General features: G+C 42.2%; 1 protein-coding gene across 1 annotated transcript in view; it reads right to left on the reverse strand.

The window, feature by feature from the left end:
• BACH2 (BTB domain and CNC homolog 2) overlaps window positions 1–19,962 on the reverse strand; it is a 79,579-nt gene that overhangs the window by 42,793 nt on the left and 16,824 nt on the right. Inside the window, exon 2 of the mRNA XM_066315142.1 lies at window positions 2,253–2,507. Coding sequence (XP_066171239.1) covers window positions 2,253–2,495 — 243 coding nt within the window. The 5' untranslated portion in view covers window positions 2,496–2,507. The remainder of the gene's footprint in view (window positions 1–2,252; window positions 2,508–19,962) is intronic.

Raw genomic sequence — 19,962 nt, forward strand, 5'->3', positions numbered from 1 at the left:
ATTTGCATGTGGAAAATATCTGTACAAGTAAACACTGGTAACTGTCGCTATCTCTTTTAATAGGCCAAGAGAGTTCTTTCCCAGGATGTGAAAGTCAAAGCCTTGGTACTCTGATACTAATAGAAGCACATAGCAAAGTGGCATTCGTGGTCTTGGGCGAGGCATGACAATATCAGAGTTCTTGGAAAAACCCCAAGAACTAGAATCATTACTTCTGCTGCTTCATGAGCTTTACTGGAGCTGTAAGAGCAGCCATTGTAACCCTGAGTCACAAAATTTTTTTGATCTTTCATTGAGACACATTCTAAAACGTAGAACTCCAAAACCTAATTTATTCAAAGGGGATTCACTTAAATACAAATAATTTATGGTTGAACTGGAGGATTTTTTCTTAGACAGCATCTCATATAAAACACATAGAAAGACAAACCTTTGAATTTTAAATCACTAGTGTCACATTAACATAGGACTGGGTGACCAAGTGCAGGCACATCATGACCCCTCCACTGGCCTGTAGCTCAGCATTTCACTGCTGCTGGAATTAGAAATCCTCTAATTTCCAGCCTACTTTTACTGAAAGCTAGTTGAAACCAATCAATGCTTCAGCCAATAGTGTCTTTTAGCATTAAAGAGAAATTCCTCCTCTCAGCTGTTTCAGCTCCTCTGCTTAACTAGAGCTGTGGCACATCTCAGTTGTCACACCAGCAGTATCAACCTGCCATGGTCCTTTCTTCTCCTCCTTCAGGCCAAGTTCATTCTTCTCAACATCTCAGTCACTCTTCTACATGCTTATTTGAATTTCAATTTCTTTTCTTTATGTAACCAGACCTGAATTATACACAGAAGCTTCACTAAGGCTTAACAGAAGAGCACTGATAGTCTCCTGCCATTTCACACCTGTGCACCCTTGGGCACATTTTGTCACCTCTCTGCTCCTACCCTTGCTTTGTGGTGAGAAAGCCATGTGATAATGACTGAGATTTGATTCTTCCACTGAAAATTATCAGTGGACACTGCAGAATCAAAGTGTGCATCCTAGCGCGTCCTCTGTGCTATCTCTAAACTCCTATGCAAAATGTCTGGGTTGAAGGGTCTTCATCAGTAATATTCAGTGTCAGGACTCAGGAAGTCACAGCCAGTGACCTACTTCTAATGCTCTCCAACTTGTGCTGTACCAACACTACGACGCTGCTGAAATCTCTGGAGAACTAAACCAGAGGGAGAAAAATGATGTGTGACATTTTGGGACCTGTCATTTTTTAAGAACACACTATGTCTCTTCAAGGGCATTAAGCAAACAATGGTGAAAAACCTCCCATATGCCAGAGCACATTCCCACTTGAACAACTGCTGTGCTGTGCCCTGGGTACCTTGCCACCCTTCTCATGCCACCACCCTTCCCAGCTGGAGACTCAGGACAGGCAGTGCTGAGGCAGCAGGTGATGGCAGCCCTGGCCATCAGGCACACACCTCCCTTCCGTGGGCAGCAGAGCCACCAGCCCTACAGTAGCTGTGCTGTCACGGCTCTATGGCTGTGAGGAAATTACAGTGGGGGTGGAAGCCAGCCAGTGAGATTCTGTGATAAAGTAAACTTTCCAGTGAGGTATGTGTTTTCTACATCCCTGGGCTTCCTGCTGTGGGAGCCACGCTGCATGACAAAACCTCTGCCTTTTTGATAGACTGCGTTCACAGTTTCTCAGCGGAAAACATGGTTAAATCCCAAACTCTTTATGAGAGGAGCTGTGAGGAAGCCAGTCTGAATGAGGTGCAGGAGAGGGGAAAGAAGTGGAATAAAGATATGAGCTGCCAGAGTGGGGTGGACAGCAATGAAACTCCCAACAACATGACAGCTCAAATGATTTTTCAACAATAACCTGCCATGTAGCTGTCACATCACTCCTTTCAAATTTCCTGTCTAGAAGAGCAGAGGAATATCAGAGTCCTAATACTGCCCTGAACACAGCTATGGTAATGAATGTTTGAATACAGTTCCTTTGGCAGCAGTGACAAAGGCAAGCTGAAGCATCTTAAAGTTTTGCCTCCATCATAAGGCTGGCATGGTGCGAACACGTCCATCCGTCAGTGATTTCCAGCCCACCCAAACACGAAAAGCACAACCTGAGCCGCGCTGGGGCAGCCAGTGACACCTGTGCCCCCTCCCTTTGGCCACCCCAGCAGACCACAGAAGTTTTCCTCACCACGTGGGATGAAGGGGCGTGTTGTTATGGTGGGGGCAGGGTGACATACTGTACCTCTTCCGGCAGGCTGACCACCAGGTCATTTTCCGTCTGCCCGACCAAGGCCTGCAAGAAGTACTCGCTGCAGGCTGCCAGCACAGCCCGGTGGGCGCGGAACTCCTTCCCCTCCACGATCAGTGTCACGTCACAGAGAATGTCCTGCTTCCGCTGGTCATTTAAGCAGAGGAGAATATTGGTACAGTGCACCGTTGACTCATACACATACATGGGGGAGTCAGTCTTCTCATCCACAGACATGCCGTTCACACCCTGCAGGGGACAAGGGAGAAGAAAGCACAAACAAGGTGGTGAGGAGCAGAACGGTCCCTGGGTGAATGTGGTATGGTGAGATTCGGCCCAATAGCTGCATACCTAAAGATCACAGCTGAGCAGCTCATTAATGCTTAAATCCAAGGAAATTCCTAAGGAAAGATACCATGATCGATACTGGTTTGATGCCACTAGATTCCGCCCTGTCATGTTTGAATTATCTACTTGCCCCACCAACTTCCCCTTCAAAACCAAAACAGGCTTTAGACACACTTGCAAAGTGCTTTTCTTCAACCACCTACTATGCATCTCCAATTTCCAATTTAGTAATGGCAATAACATGGGGACATTGGAAATTCTAGAAGATTTTAGAAAAAAAAAGCTAGAGCAACTTTTGGGTTTTCTAATGGTGAATAAAAGGGTTTTGCGCTTGCCTCTGATATTTTCAGATCAAAGGGAAAAACCCCTCAAACCCCCAAGTCTATTCTCCAGCAGACAGGCAGCACTACACAGTCAAACTGAAGACCTTGGCTCAAGTAAAAGGCAAGGTGGAACTGCACCTGCCACTAACTACAGCAATTTAATTTCTCAGTCAGAATTTTAAGCCTTAAGAGGGAGAGAAAGATATTTAACAGGTCCAGAAGAAATCTGTTTCCATATATGGCTAAAGCAACACACCTTCATCAGTGGCTTAATGCCATTTACAGTAGAGTACATCTTCCTGAATTCCAGACCCACAGACCCAAAAAATCCCTTGACCTGAATGGATGTCCAGCCCCAGGCTGCACATGGGTGCTGAGGCTACCCCTGCCTGCCGGTCTCCCCGTTCTGACAGCAGAGCAGAGGTTGGAATGATGTCAGACACTGATTACACACCCATTAGAGTCTGAGTCAGGGAAATTCTCTGCCTGACGTTCTGCAGTTTCTGACACATGTAGAACTGACAAAGCCTCTGAACACGGTGACTGGATTTGCAGTGGTGATGGTGGAGGGAAACAGCTCCCCCCGATAGCCATGCTTCATGAACACCCCCTTTGCATTTGAACACACTGAAGTAAATAATTGACCCAAGACATTTCCAGCAGTAGGCTGAATCCTCTTTGCATTATTTTCTCATTTCACCTTCTCTGAGTAGGAAGGTGTAAAAGCCTGTGCTGTGACTGAACAGACTATGTATCCCAAACCAAACCTGCTTGTTTTCAAGCTTACGTGGGGAAAAGGATTATTTGTACTTATTACTCTATCTGCTGTTGAAGGGAAAGTTGTGCAAATGCACAAACCTGCAGTATTTTGAAGGAATTATTTTTCCTTATTGAGAACAATAATGACCTTCGGAGAGGTAAAATTCAGAGGCATCAAGGGTTAAAGGTAAGATGATGGTATTTTGGTACAGTACTGCTGCACTACAAAAATATCTGACTACTGTATCAAGTAAAAGAAAATTCCTCCTCTGATACTTTTTAATGTGGATCCTCGAGCATTCTCCTCTGCTAGTGCAATATACAGGCACATCACTAGACACAACATGACTTCAAACTATTTCTCCTGCTGTGAGTTCAAACTAGCTTACCATTTTCCTATAGTGCCATTTGAAAGACACTAATCACCTAGATAAGAATGGCCTTAAGAAGACACACTTGTTACTCATATTGACTAAACTTCTCAATGGTAACTTCATCTTCCCACCTTCATATGAGTATTTTTAAGCCAGTGGCTATGATGACTCTGTACAAAATAGGTATTTTTGCCAACAGTGCAAAATTGTAATATTACTGGAAGTCTTAATGGAATGCTTACGGATTCTCTTTTACTGGTATTTTCAATCTATACGCTGACTCATGCTGCACTTTTGAGCACTCAGCTGAAATGCTTACATGAACAGAAAAAAACCCACAACCAAGCAACACAGATTAGCCCTTCAACGACTTAACATCTTGAGAGAAGATACATAGCTGCTAATTGATCTGCATGCAGGCAGGGGAGGGAGACACTCTGGGGGGTGAGTTGTACCACCTGGATTTCTTAACCAGAAAAAAAAAATTTCTCTATATAAATTGAGACTAATGAGAAGAATTGACAGCAATCATGTTATTAGCATCCACCAAGGTAAAAAAGAAAATGACACTTAGCTCATCTCACTCATAGGTTTCTGTATAACTAAACTCTGATGCTAATCATAGAGCTATAATGATGTTCTAAGTGGTCACTCTTGCGTGCTATGAAATGAAAGAGTTTACAAGAACAATCTAGTGGGAAAACCTGAGAGTCGCAAATGACAATGCAAAGGGGAAAGCAGTAACCTTTTTCCCCCTTTATTTTCCAGGCATATCTCATGTCTGTAATATCTCAGATGATGAAAAAAAGGACAAGAAACCCCAAACCTGGCAGATAATGAACAAAACATCAATTATATTTTCAGTGCCTTAGAAAAAACCCACCAAACCAAACCCCAGCCAGCCAGAAATTGCAATCCTCTCTTACAGTAATAGTGCAATTTGTGTGAATCAAACCCTGAATTACTTGGTTACTAATTAGTAATTTCTCACTTTTTAACTACAGCTCTCATCAAGTGTATTTTTTTAAAAAAATTGCTGCATGTGCTGTGAAGTGCTGAAAATACGGTGGTGTATTTCCCCGCTGGTGAGCAAGCCTGCCTTCTCTGCTAGGAAATCTGCCCGGTGCAGTCCTGAGGCGCTGGGGCTGCGAACTGCGCCATCCGCTCCAGCACATCCCTACCTGCGCTCCTGGGAAGGACCTCCACCCAGCTGCTTGTATCATCATATTTTCCCAAGGCTACTGTTGTGACTCCAGGGGCTTCCTGAAGGTGGATCCACGCCATTTGCCTTCCCACAGCCACTGAGAGTCCCTGTCTGGCAGCTGCAATCTCAGCCTCCCACAGACTTCCCCCTGACCGTGCCCCTGACTGCTCTAGGAAGCACCCTGAGCCCTGCATTGCGCACAGGGAAACCGGGGCTGGCCTGCGGCTCAGGACCACTATTTATCAGCTTTTAATGTTTCAACACGAGTGATTTACAGTCTTTCCTTTTCCATGATCTGCCATCGAACACATGACCTCCAGACATGAGGTGTTTCCTCTCCGAGAGGGCTTTATCCTGCAGGAAAGGTGCAAGATGGTGAAACCCTTCACTGGGAAATATATTGTTCACTTTCATAGGGAAAGGGTTTAGAGGGCAAAGAGAAAAGGTCACTGTAGGACTTTGGCATGTAGTAGCACAAAAATTAGCAGAATTCAACTCTTTTTTTTCTCCCTCTCCTTGGAATAAAAAGACCGAGGGATCTGCTATTATCTCTGAACTCTGAGGCAAGCTGGGCTGCAAGCCTTTTACACAGTGTTAATTCAAACCGCATCATTTTTTGCTGAATTCAGTATTATGCTGAGTCTGCAAAACCTTATTCATGGAAATCATTGCTACACACTTGGTATTTCTTCAAACTGAAAAGGGAATGTCTTAGCAAGCCTTTCTCTGGCTCAAAAGAACATGCTGTGCATTTGTTTGCATATAGGTCACCATGCTGCCAGAAAAAGCCTCTGTGAAACAAAAGTTTCCAGAAACTGGCACGAACTATTGTGGGCAAGGAAAGCACCATTGAAAGCAAGCCAAAAATGTTGCTGGTAAAGGCCAGCAACTGCAGCGAAGTGAACTGAAAGGTTGCTTACATGTTCCTTCCATGGTGATGGATGGAAGATCCCACCAAACCCTTTTGTACAGGCAGCATGAAGGAAGTATACAAAACCACAGGAGAACAAAAATGTTGCTCATGGAACATCCAAATCACTCTGGTCTGTACTGGCTGGCACCCATCCAGAACTCTCCAGGAACTCATAAACATATTGACTGAGCTGCTACCAAGAATACATTACCTATCACAAAAAACCGGCTCCTGCCTCACAAGACTGGAGCACAGGCAACGTGGTGTCTGTTTTTAAAGGGAAACATGAGGGGAGAGAAAATCTTATCAAGACACACCAGAAAGTCCTGCATCAGAACTGGGCTAAATATGTGAAAAGGTAAATCTCTATCATGGCAGAGCTACAGAGCACTTAAACAGGCAAATTATCATCGTGACAAAGCAGCATGGCTTCTGCAAGGAGAAGTCATGTCTCCAATGGGCTCTCTCAGAATTCCTGAAGTGTGTCAAATTAGCAGCGAGGAACACTGGCATGTGTAATTAGTGTTGACTTTCAGAAATTCTTTGACAAAACCTTTAGAAACGCCTGTTAGAGAAACTCAGTTGCCATAAGCTGAGAAGTTGCATCAGACTGGAAATCACTTAGGATAAGAGGAGGACTGCAGGGACAATTTTGAGCAGGTTAGCAGTGAAATTTCTCCAGAAACTGGCTGTAGTCATGCTGTTCAACATGCCCGAGCTTCTCTGATCTCTGGAGCTACAGCAAGGTTAGGCACACTTAATTCTTTGATGGCAGACTGCCTGGATGTACATACAGCATCCTCACAGCAGCCTGACACTCCTCCTGCAAGGTCAGTGACATGACTGAGCCGGACACTGGGAACAATTTGAAACAACAGAGGTTTAGACCGAATACAGGGAAAAACTGAGGAACAGGTTGCCTGGAGAGGCTGCGATCCCTGACCATTGAAATGAGCCAAAATAGTACGCCATCCTCATAGCAGGATGATTTTTCAGTTTTTCCTTGAGACATTTCACAGCTACTGCAATACACCTGATGTACAACTGACCACTGCTGCACGTTACTGGGCAAAGAATTCGCTGCACATGTAAAAGGATTAGTTACTCCTAATAAAAATATTCAGAGCTACATTACTAAGAGTAGAGGTTTACATGGGATGAGTATTTACATGCTGCAGCATATATACTCCACTGTCCAATATTCCACAGACAATATTCCACTGTCCAACAACAAATGTGCTTGTATTATCCATTCTTCCTGACCTACTAACCTCTGCAAAACAAAGAAACATGTTATTTGATGGATGTCAACACAGATGAAAGCCCAAATCTACTCCTTCCTAGACCTCCTGGCCTTTGTGCCCTCAGCTGCAGGAGACAGCAATGGACATGCTGCCTGGTGCTCCCCTTTCTCAAACTGGAACTGAAGTTGTGTGGGACCAAGTTGTTGAAGGCAAGCAGTACAAAACATCTGTCCAAAAATTACATGTGGTGGGTGTCACAGACACCAGGGACTCCCACTCTCAATGGCTCCAGCAGAGCTGCTGGTTTAGGACATGAGAAGCTATACAATGCTAAATTCAACTCATAAAAGGTATATAAACTGCAGCAGAAGTATCTTTGTAGTCTGTCACGGCAAACCACCAGCAAGGATGGGGGAAAAGTAAGGCCTAAAGGCATCATATCACCCTCCTCCTTTTACCCTAGGTGATGTAAACAAGACATCACATGTATACCAGTGCGCAGAGGACTCCCAACAGCTTCACAGGGAAGGCCTAGAAAGGTTTGTCAGTATCACCTCATAATGCCTGTAATACTACATCGTAATACAGAAGCCAACAGATAACACTGTGATTCCTTATTTAGGAATTGCAGTACCTGACCTGCTGTAAAACGAACCACAGGTTTTGCTAGGAACTGAAAGTTGGAGATCACACTTTATGTCCTGCTACACAAGGTGACTTTCGACTTTCTCCTTATTGTGTTAAGAGAGGATCAATACTGAACTGGGAGTATTTTTAGTTCCAGTTCACGTTGTCTCTAACAGCAGAAGAAAGAATCTTAGGAACAGTTTGAAGTGGCCAGCTTGAACACATCTAAGGCTCTTTGGTCAGCAGTAGCTGGAGCCTGCATTACAAATTCGCATGTAAACGTCTCACAGTATTTCTGTTCAATGGGATTCAGGCAGAGAACATGAAAAAATGCTCTTTTGTTCTGATGTTTTCTATTATTTTTTTCCCTCCTAACAATTTAGCAAAAAGGTACTCAGAAAAAAATGGGGAGAATGATAATAAAATAATGAAAAAAAGTTGAGAGCAACTTGTACTTCTGACAACTGGCAGCAGCAGAAGCACATCAGACTTGACAGTTTTTAGAGATAAACATGCACTGTTTTTAAGTGGCAAGTGGGAGGAAAATAATTTTCCAGGCTTCCTTCCCCATCTCCTAATATTTTTTTCTATGAAAAGACTCATTCTGTGTAATCAACACTTTGTTTTTAAAGAAAGTTATCAATAACTGACACTTCAGAGCTCCTAAAATGACCATGCTTATAATTGGTTATTACGATCTCTCAATTATAGCTACAACAACAAAGGATATGATTATACTGTCACTGGTTTCCTTTAAAAAGAAACTATTGAAAGGTCTAATGATTAATTCACCATTTTTGAGAGCTCATTGTAATGACAGCAGACTATATACAAAGGTCTCTTCAGTGAGCCCATTATTCAATTAATAAATGCTGAATACTGAGCAGTCATAGTCACATGAAACTCCCAAGAATTGTGTGAATTTTTAACCAATTAATTATCAATTACAACATCATAAAACACCAGCACAAAAATAGAAACAACGAAATTTAATTATAGATTATTCTTCTTAGTTGCCGCAAATACTATACAAGACTGATTTTGATTAATAATTCATACAGCAATAAAGTATCAGGAAAGATAATTATACTGTGCCACAATTCTCACACTGATTTCTGTAATTACAGATTACAACAGTGTTAGCAATTTAAAAAGGTTAGGGAGCAGTAGTAATTTGCTATGTCATCCTCAGCAATATTAATGTCTTCTTCTCTGAGCACCCCAGATAATTGAAAATAGACTTGCAGGCCGCCAGGCTACATGGACTTTCCTCCTGCCAAACACACTGTGTGTGCCAGGGCCATTAGAGAGATTGTCTTAAGAAATTAACTTTTCAGATTTATCAAGTAGCTTCTGCTGTAAAAGAAGCAGAACAATTGGAAAAGACACCGCAGAACATTCCTGGCCAGCAGCTGCAGACGTGTTGCTCCCGAGAATGATGGCTGGTGCTTCTGACCACAGTGCCTTGAAGAAGGACCTTCACTGGAGTGTGAGTGGGAAGGGGGACAGCTGAGAGAAATTGAAGAACAATTTAACTGCAGGCCTTCTAGACAGGCAGGTCTGTCTGGGCACACAGCAGGGCCCTGCAGATATTTGCTAACATCTCCTAAAGGCAAGAATTCCTGCTGCCGAGGCCACATGGCTCCAACACACTGAGCGTCCACAGCCCAGGGAGCACCCTCGGAACTGCTGAACAGCTGCAAGTGGTTCAAGGTCTTCCATGAGTTACACCACAGGCAGTGAGCAGAAGGATCAGTGCCTGAGCTGGTTGCAGGGCTGGGCCATTAGCTCCATTTCTGTATGGCAAGCTTCACATGGATTCCAAATGGAGATGAGAATACTGGAAATTCCTTCCTTAGCTAAACTGACAGGAACAGGGATGTATCCTGCAGACTGTGGAATGGCTGTTTTTGAACAGCTCATTTGTCATCACAGAGCAGAGGTTTTGATGTTGGAATTAAGTCCCACTGCAAAGTCACTCACTGCTTTTCTTATACTGGACCTAGACCCTACAGCACAACAGGATAGATACTGTACAAAAAACAAAAAAAAAAGAGGTACTCTGATCCTGCAGATCTTTAAACAGAATTGCTGAATGTGACTTTAATCTGTAGCATTTTAGTTACTCACTATGGTTTTGCTATTGGCAGAATGCACACATGAGCAAAAACGTACCACAGCTTCATGTCTACATTGAATCTGTTTTTATTTTTTTTTAAGTACTGTCAGGAAGCCTGTAGTCTCAGTGATGAATGTTTATTTAAACCCCAGGTGACTACTCTAAAGAAATTGTGCTTCAGGTTGTTCACAGATTGGTACCATAAGGAGTCAGAGATTCCCAGTGGAGGTTGCTTTGAAGAGTCCAAACAGATTTATGTTCCATATAGAGATAAAACCTATTTCTTGACTTCAGAGGGTTGTGTTGTTATTGTTTCTTGAGAGAGTAACCCAGATGAAAAAGGTAATGAGAGCTTTAGGGACGTTAGTTAACATGCAAATAATGTTTACACACAGTTCATGCATTGACCTATACATTCTATATAGGCCTACTAGGCAAAGTATACACGTGAATATTTTTATGACTCAGTATAAATTAGAGAATTATACTACTAATTTTCCTACATGGAGTGAGTCAGGCTTAGTTTAACATGCATTTTCAATGTTCTGTAAATAAACTAATGATGCCTTCAGAAAGAGGTATGGTAGATGCATGGGGGAAGACAGATTCATAGAATAGTTTGGGTTGGAAGGGACCTTAAAAATCATCTAGTTCCAACCCCCCTGCCATGCACAAGGACACTTTCCACATAGACCAGGTAGGAAAAAACAGGAGGAACAACACAAAAACTGTCTTCTCTCCTTATTTCTCAGAAGCTATTTAACCAGCCTATATGAACATTGAAAGTAAGAAACAGAACTCTTTCCTGATAAAATTTCCTTTCGCAGCTTTCACGTTGCTCTTTATAGTAGCTGGCTACGGTGAAGGGGACCGGAACTAAGTGTGCTACTCAAAATAGCTTATTCAAAGCAGAATGGGGAATGCCCAACACTGAAACACTGCCAGGAAACCACCAAGCACAACAAACAACACACTATGTTCTTCTTAAGCAGTCAATGGTTTCAGGACTTGGGTAAAATACACAACCTTTTGGATTGTTCTTGAGCGAGCTGGATTGTCAGATTAAAGAATCTGAGAGGGAAAATTGAAACGGTGATTTGTTTTTATTTTGCCTTCCAGCTTGGTAAGCTCTCTGAAAAAGTTTAAGGTCACCACATAAACAGGGGCTGGAAATTCTGGCAAAGGCCCACTGCTTTCTTTGCTTTAAATTAGTATTTGGGGGTTTTGCTTGAGGAGTGATACAGTGTAATGGCTTCCCCCTTTTTCCTAAACCTTTAAATAATTAATGGGTACCTGTGTGGGCATATGCATAAATGTATGTATAACTTGCACTGCAGAAATGCCATCTGAAATGATGGAATTGCTGAAGTATAAGTGGTTTGTCAAATATCGAGGTCACTTGCCAGTAGGACAACACCCCAGAATGGTAAAGAAGGAGTCTCTGTATTTGACATCTTTTTTGTTAATACGGCTATGAGAACAAAGGCCCAGCTGATACTCCCTGATGCCACCAAAGTTTGGAAGCCATGCATTATGAACAACAGCACTGTGCAGCTCCTTTTAGCAGCCTTTGAATGTCAAAGATTATGCTAACAAGTCATTTGAAGAAAAATTATTAATTTCCTTTATGTTCTATTTTCAAATTTAAAGCTCCAGTGGAATTCAGTGCTGAAGCTCTGTACTTGAAATTTTGGTTGCTATCATATGAACATTTTTTTCACTTTTTAAAAAAAGAAAAAAGAAAAAAACCCAAACCAAACCAAACAAACAAAAAAATCCACAAAAAAAAAAAAAAACAACCCACAACAAACAAAAAAAAAAAACACCCACAAAAAAGCAAACAAGAAAGTTCTCTCTCAAAATTGGGGTTTTTTTCTTCACTAAGCTGTACTAATTACTAATTACTGCTTTTCCAGCCTATCTGCAGAACCAGTAGAAGCAGTTCTATCCACTTGAGAGGCTATGGTCAAAACTACTACGACCATCTTTGACTACACAAATTGCAGAGGCTATGAAAGCAACCCAATCCCCTATTCTCCTGTCATACTGCATAGTTGTTATGGGGAAAATCTGCTCTCTTTGTTTTACCCCCTAAAACACAAACTTTTCATCTGTTCTGCAAGTTAGCAGGTGGTCAAAACATCCCTCATCCTTGCTTGGGACACAAACTGGCAGGTCCTTTGGAACGTGTCTGTTGTGATTAATGTGTGAAGAGCAGGGATGCACGCAGTAGGTCACTGGGTTAAATTTGGGACAGACTTGTTGTGTAGGGCGTAACTTTGCAGCTTCTGCTCTCGAGAAAGAATACAGGTGTTGCCTTCTCCTTGAACAGTGGGCCACTATCTGTCTGTGCAGCGTTTTCCACAACCAAAGGGATACCTACTAATATGCTCTCCCTTGAAAACTGAAGGAAAATACGTTTCTCTATGGCTAGATCATAGATTTCAACTAATCTATAACTAAGTAACTAAACAAATAAATAAATATATTCTAGTGACTACTGCATTAGGATCCACAGATTTACATATCTGAATCTTGGAAGTACTATCAATACATGCAAAAAATCAATTTCCACGTGTTTTTCTAATGACAGATGATTGGAAGATCACTGTTTGATCAATGGCTGTTTAGAAACCCAGAGCAAGTGCCAAGGGCATACTTGGATTACACCAAGGGATTCTGACTGTGGTTCTGATCCTGCAAAGACCCAAGAATTGCTGTCTTGTAATCATAAGGTTTAAGTGGGAGTTGCAAGCCTTCCCACTATTCTCAGAGTCTGACATACACCTAGATGCCTATTTAAAGTCCCTTTATCCATGGACTGGCCCTGATTCTGGAACTTGACTGCCTTTCCTGTTGCAGACAATAAATCACCCCATGGAGAAAGGTGCACGGAAAGCAATCAATTCTGCTGTCAACATCTACCAGACTACAGCCAAGGTAAGGAGAGGATGTGAGATAAAAATGGACACTTGGACTCAGGGTAACTGTGGTCTGAAGGAGCCCAGAGGAAAAAAAAAAGATTTGACATATTTGGGTACTTGTTCTGATCGTATGTAAAGCCAACATAGCATCTGCATCTGTAGTTTCTTACAGGACTGCAAAGCCAGCAGAAGGCAAACACAAGCTTTCCTTCTACTGTAAGATCCAGAGGAGCTTTTGAAATCTTCTTTGCCATGGTAAAGAAGGAGGGATTAAACCTACAAAGACTGCTATAAGAAGAACTTGGATTTTATCTTTGTTTGAGCACACTTGCCTTATTTGTTGAGCTTTTCATGAAGCTTTTTGAAGCTTGTTTTTTTCCTTACCCCTATAGAACTACAATACACTCAAACATACTTAGAGCTGCAAAAGCCATCAAATCAAATAAAATCAAATAGGAGATTAACACCTCAAACCCGAAACTAAGCCACGCTTTATCCCAGGGAAGCAGAGTGGCTTGATTATTTCTGTTTGAAACTCTGTCATGGGAGTTTTAATCTCTGGGCATTCGCTATATGGTTCACAAACCCAAAAGACAGAAAGGACCACCTACTCTGGTCTCCTAAAGGCAAATCAACAGCTGCCTTTATCACACAAATTTGCAATCCTGACAGAGCAAAGATATCCAGTGAGGGTTTTTTTTGACAGGCTCACTCTTCAACTGTTACTGGAATTATCTATACCTTTAACCTCCAAGTTCTCTCTTGACAGATTCTGAAATAGCTGTTCCACTATTTTACCCTGGACTGACGTCAAGCTAAACCAGCCATCAGTTCCCCGGGACATCCCTTTTATCTTTTTGAAATATCGGAAATACAGTTGGCAGCCCTCCAATTTTCTGGAATTTCCCATTTTCCAAGATTTATTATAAATTACCAGACACTTAACAGAGCTTTCCAGCTACTTCCTTTAAAATTCCGGGATGTAAAACTTAGTAGAATATGAGAGTGTTTAATTTCAATCATTCTTGCCTCCCAGATCCTCCTTTGTTACAAACAGCAAACTTTCTGTTCTTTCCATATTACTGCACAGGATGGACACATCCTCTTCCACTGTTTCAAATACAAAAAACACCTAGGGAACACTTCTGCCTTTTCTATTTTCCCTTTTTGGATATTAAACTAATAAATGTTTTATCACAACTTGTATTTCTTCATTTAACCAGAATGGTTTCTCATTAGAGTAACTTTTTTGTTATTGATGGCAGTGTAAAATCCTAATTTTGAGAGCTGGCAGAATATTCTTCAACAATTCCCAGTGCGTTCAACGCTTTTTACTTTAAATGCAATGTTATGCCAACACAACAGATTCTAACTTTGGAAAACATCTCTTCCAATTCTGAGTACAGCACATGCATAAATTCATATTCTCCTAGTAGATGATGTACTCTGATTGCACAAGGTCACTGTACGGGATTTGAGACCCCGTGATTCATGTTATTTAAGACTGTCCACAAATAGTACTGTTTGAAAAATTGCTTCCTTTCTTGCTTCATTTTCTCACGCAACAAGTCGCGTTTCCAGTTCATTTTTAAGAGAACTATTCCAAGTGAAAATCTTTTGGATTCCTGCTCATGTACCACTCTCTTCAATGCTTTTCCCATAATGCTAGAAACCTGGCTAATAAAATGTCAAACAATGTGGTTCTTGTGCAATCCTAATGGTTTAGACTTATATATACTGGTTTAGAGTTACACCAGACTTACGTAAGGCTGGTTTACTGTATGTAAGGCGGTTGGGTATTCACTGAAGTCACTCTCTCCCCCTATGGTTATTTACAGCCCCTGTATGCTCATTTTATTTCAAGAGGAATGTACTGTTGGTAGAGAAAGAGGCCACTGAAACCAGACATTCCTCACAGTCTCTGCAGACCTTAGCTCTGAGACCCACAAAATCCAAAGCCTTGCCCACCCTCAACAGCATGCTGAGTGCCACCTGCCGCTATTTTTTTCCTTTCCTCTCCATTCATGAGGGGACAGACACTCTAGGACACCCTGGCTGTCCCATATCTAAGGACAAGATGAAAGAAGCTGGCGAGGTCCTTGTCTGCACAGTGGCAATCACCACTGCCACACTACATTCAAGACCACAGCAAGTTTGCTCAGGGCTGTATTATGGACAGCTGTGACCTATGGAAGCTTTACCTAGCTGATGAAATGTACATCCATACCTACAGTCTGGACAATCTTTAAAGAGAGAATGCTTTTTTTCTTGAGAAGAAAAAAGTCTGTATAATTTTTCTGATGTGAACTGAGAAGCTATATTCTCCACAGATCTTGGAGACATGCAATTAAAGACTGTCAAATTTGCATGCACGCAGGATTCAATTGAAGGCTGAGCAGGCGATGTTATAACATTTCTCACTTGACTTGACAACCTTATATTCTTTTAACAGCTTTTGTGCATAATTTCCTTGCTTTAAACAAACTGAAGGTGCCATTGTGTAACCTGACCCCTGAGCTCACGAGGGTGAGGATGAGGGTAGGAGCCAGGAGATCCCTGCTTCCCAAGCAGAGCTGGCTGACCATCACTGGTCTGCAAAATTCCACCTGAGAAGTCTGCAACACCACACCTTCAATGCAGATGAAGCAAGCAGAGCACAGGTCCCCCTGTTTTGTCAGAAACCTGACTTTCAAGGAAGAATTGAGCAGAAGCCACTAGCTGCCCTGGGCTTTCCTTAGCAAACTTTCTGGTTGGATTTCCAGAAATGGATGCAGCGTGTCCCCAGACCACCCTCCAGCTGAGATCTCATGTTTTTGCTCCACAGCACGAGAGCACCAGAGCTTTAAAAGAGCTCAAAAAACGCTGAGCGCTGGGAAATCAACACATAATTTCAGGTGTTATGTTCCTTTGTCTTTCCTCCTCAGCTGAAACACTTTGGTGGTGGTTTTCCAATGACAGTCTGAGAGAACATCACAGCAAGAAAAGTCTCTGTGCACCTGAAGCCTGGAAAACCTACTGTGGTTCAAAATAAGGCATCAGAGAGTGAAATTTCATAGAGTGAAGTTAGAAGATAGCCAGTCCTATTTCTGCTGCACACTTAGAGTAGGAGGCATCGGGAGGTCTTTGCTCAACAGGACGTAGCTGGCACATTCCAGCACTTACTTGTGAAGGTGCTGAGTGCCATTAATCCATGCCCCTTAATTAGATTTGAGATCCCTTGCAACAAGTGGGATCAAGCCATAAAAGCATGAGGACAAGGAGATTAAACTACAGATTAATAACGATATAGTATAAACAATCTGGGATAAAATAAAACTCTTATGTTTCACTGGAGATTGGCATATTTATGTATAAAGCGGGAGATCTATAAATCTCATTGATTAGTATTTCAAACAAAACTAATCTAAAAGCATTACAAATTATTAACTGAAATATATAATACAAATAGCGTGCTAGGAAACAATCAATAGTTTTCTGTGCTTGTAAACCCCTACAGCAATTTTTGTGCTAAAAAGGGGACCAGCCTAGATGGCAAACTCTAGTGCTTGCCAGGGAGTTTGTCTCATGTAAAAGAGAACAGTCCGCAATGTAAAAACAAGCATGCTTTTTTCTTACTTCTTCCCCCTCAACTTCTGCCTATTCTAAATGTACCTAACCTATATGGCAGACTGCAATAAAGAAATAAATTAATTAAAAAATCACTCCACAAGTCTTTCTAACTAAATCAAAGAACTTTGTTTCTTGGACTGTCATAAGAATGCAAACATTGTTATGCAGGACCTAATCCAATCTTTTTAGACAAACTTGACCACAAAGAGACATAGCCTCAGGAAAGGAAGAGACAATTTTGAGCGATCAGACTAAATGAAGATTTTGCCATTAGGACAAAAAGTCTTGTAGAAATAAGCTCAGTTAATTTCTATTTATCAGAGGTCAAGATCAGGTAAGTCTATCCACAGATTCATGCCATTACCTCAAGAATTTAAAGTGCGAGTAGGACACAGTTTGATTATATGCCCAAGGGAATGTTAAAATGCTTTAAATAAATACCTGTTGCTTAATGAAATACAGGACAGCTACCACTGGATTATGAATGCATGACACTATTCCATCACAGCATACTCTTCTCACATACAGTGTCTTAAAAGCAGACACATATATGCATGTGCCTATAGTTATATATGCGTATGTATACATTTATAACCACACATATATATGTCGATATCTATAGACATGCACACACATATGCACGATGTTTAATTACTATCTCTTTAAAAATATGTATTTTTATCTTTGTGTGTTTCATGTCACCTGGCACAAGCTTTTCAAACATTAAAAATGACATGTCTCTTAATTAAGAGCCCTATCAACAGAGAAACCCATCCTAACAGGAAGGAAGAAATGCTTCTTTTACTTTACGAATTAGTTGCCTCAGTATTATTTGTAGCCACTATTCTACACATTTCTCACCTGAAGTACGTATCCACACATGCATTCTTCTCTGCTATGTGTGGCAAGAATTTTTCCAAGAGGAGCACAAGAAAGACGTGAAATTAAAATCCTGAAAAAGATGTTTGTGCAAGTGTTTTTAGTAATAATAAAAGAGGAAAGATGCAAAAAAAACCTCCCTCTGAAATGGGGAAATCCAGAGGCAATTATGAAAAGTGCAAAGGATGGGGAAGAGACAGGAGCAACATCCACAAGGATGCTAAGAATCATGTTATTATGGGTGTGTGGAAGAGTTCAAGAAAAAAGAAGGGAAAGGACCAGGGTTACCTTGGAGAAAGAGACTGCTGAAGAGGCTAGGCTAGGGGCTCATGGATCAAGAGCTGCTCAGAAGGAAAGGCGGAGGATGGAAGGCTGGAGAAATTTGCAGGGAGAAAGGTCTGTAGTAAGGGGGCAGGAGCCCAGTCCTGGCTCCATTGCTTCCAGGGAGGCAGAGGCGCTGGAGTGAGAACAGGGAAATGAATTGTGAGAAAGAGTACCTATTGTCCTGTGTTCTCAGTGAGCGAAAAGAAACTGAAGAAGCTGAAGATAAAGCACTGCATACTACAGCGAGTATGTAAGGCTGTTGGGAGAGAGCAGAAAAGAGGGTGCAGGCGGCAGAGAGAGATGTTTCACTGCCCAGAACGGAGAGGGGAACGACTGCCAAGGAGCTTGAAAGAGCAGTGGGAATGAAGGCAACGCCGAGAAAGAAGATTCACGGAAATTGTCTGTTCTCCCTCTGGGAGGTGGGATGATGCTGGGAGGTGAGGAGAGAGAAAAGTCACAGGCGCTCAGAGAAGCAAACAGGGAGAAGTGTCAGAGTGGAAGAAGAGATGAGAGGGGAGAAGTAATCACTGGTGAGAGGCTAGAGAGTGGGTGAGGACACGGTGCCAAGAGATGATAATCCAGCTGATTAGAGAATTAGACACAAGAGATGTCAAGCAAAAGGCAGAGAACAGAAGAGGCTACGGATGTGGCAAGAAGACCCTGAGCTTAAAATAAAACTGTCAAGCAGGCCAAATACGCCGGCCGTGCACTTCCCCTCTGCCTGCCCCCTCTCTCCATTGCACCATCAGGGATCAACTCTACCTTATTACTGCAGGGAACAAACAAAAATCCAGCTGCCCTCAGGCTGATCCTGAAGGAACAATAGAATAGGAATGAGGAGAAATAAAAGCAGGCTGACAGTAGCTGCCTGTGGATAAAAGGGAGACCTTTAGCTGTGTGGCTGTATTTGATTTACGAGGGCTTCTTCATGCAAAACGAGGCACAGCAGTGTAAATGGCTTTCTACAGAAAGCCTCCTGGACAGCAATCCCTGCACATTAGAAAGAAAGGAAACGAGGACGTCCTGGGCTAGACCGGGATGGCTCGGGAGCTGGGGCTCCTGGCTCAGGCACTCACACTAAGGCACTGGCACTGTGCTGTGCCCATGCAGGAACAGCTACACCCCGAAGCGCCAGGACTCAAGCAAAAGAGCCACCAGCACTTTCTTAGGTGACTCTCGCTATTCTGATTTTGAGAGTGACATCCCCTTGTAACAAAAAGGCTCAGCTCCTCAGGAAAAGGACTACTAAGCACTGTAAAAATCCGGCTCTTTGTGACAAAGACGTCCACTTACAATTCAAGGAACAAATCACAGTAGTCTGGATTGCACACTACACGTTTTTGTAAATATTCTTTTGTAGTAGCAAGTAATTAATCTTGTGTTAGAGCCCAAAAAGTGCCTACTAGTTTTTGAACTTACAAACAGCTGGAAAATGCCTACTTAGGCTAGTGTGCACATCTTTGAGTAATTCCTATTTGCTAATTACTCTTCGAGAAGCTGCCAACAGCTATGCTAACATTTTGCTAACCAGGGAGGGATATCACATCACATAATCATGTGAATCAACAACAGAATGGTGGTGAAGAAATGGGATAAAACTCAGGTAGTTGAGAAAGAAATTAAAGCTAATTGATTTGCACCAAAAAACCCCTGTGGTATGTAAACACCATTTCAGAAACAAAGGACACGGCTGGGGAACAAATAAACAAAAGTGAAACCAGCATTTGCAGAAGTTGTCAGAGTAGATTCCTTCTCTCGGTGACAGATGAGATGAGACTTAAACCCAGGACCCCTTACAAATGAGACTTGCTAGTACTCCAGTAACCCACTGCAAACAAAGCAATATTCCCCTCTGCAACACAACAGATGTGATTCAAACTGGCAAGCCATGGCACAGAAAAGCACGATGCCCTCCCCTGCTCATCACAGTTTTTTGCAATATTCATTGCAGCGGCCCAGAGGGAATTCCAGCTGACGGTGTGCAGACAGCTCGCCGATGCTCCTGCACAGCAGAGCAGATCCCCCCATGGCTGAAGGGGCACCAAAGGGCAATAAGC

The sequence above is a fragment of the Sylvia atricapilla genome, chromosome 3, assembly GCF_009819655.1.
Source record: "Sylvia atricapilla isolate bSylAtr1 chromosome 3, bSylAtr1.pri, whole genome shotgun sequence".
NCBI lineage: Eukaryota > Metazoa > Chordata > Aves > Passeriformes > Sylviidae > Sylvia > Sylvia atricapilla.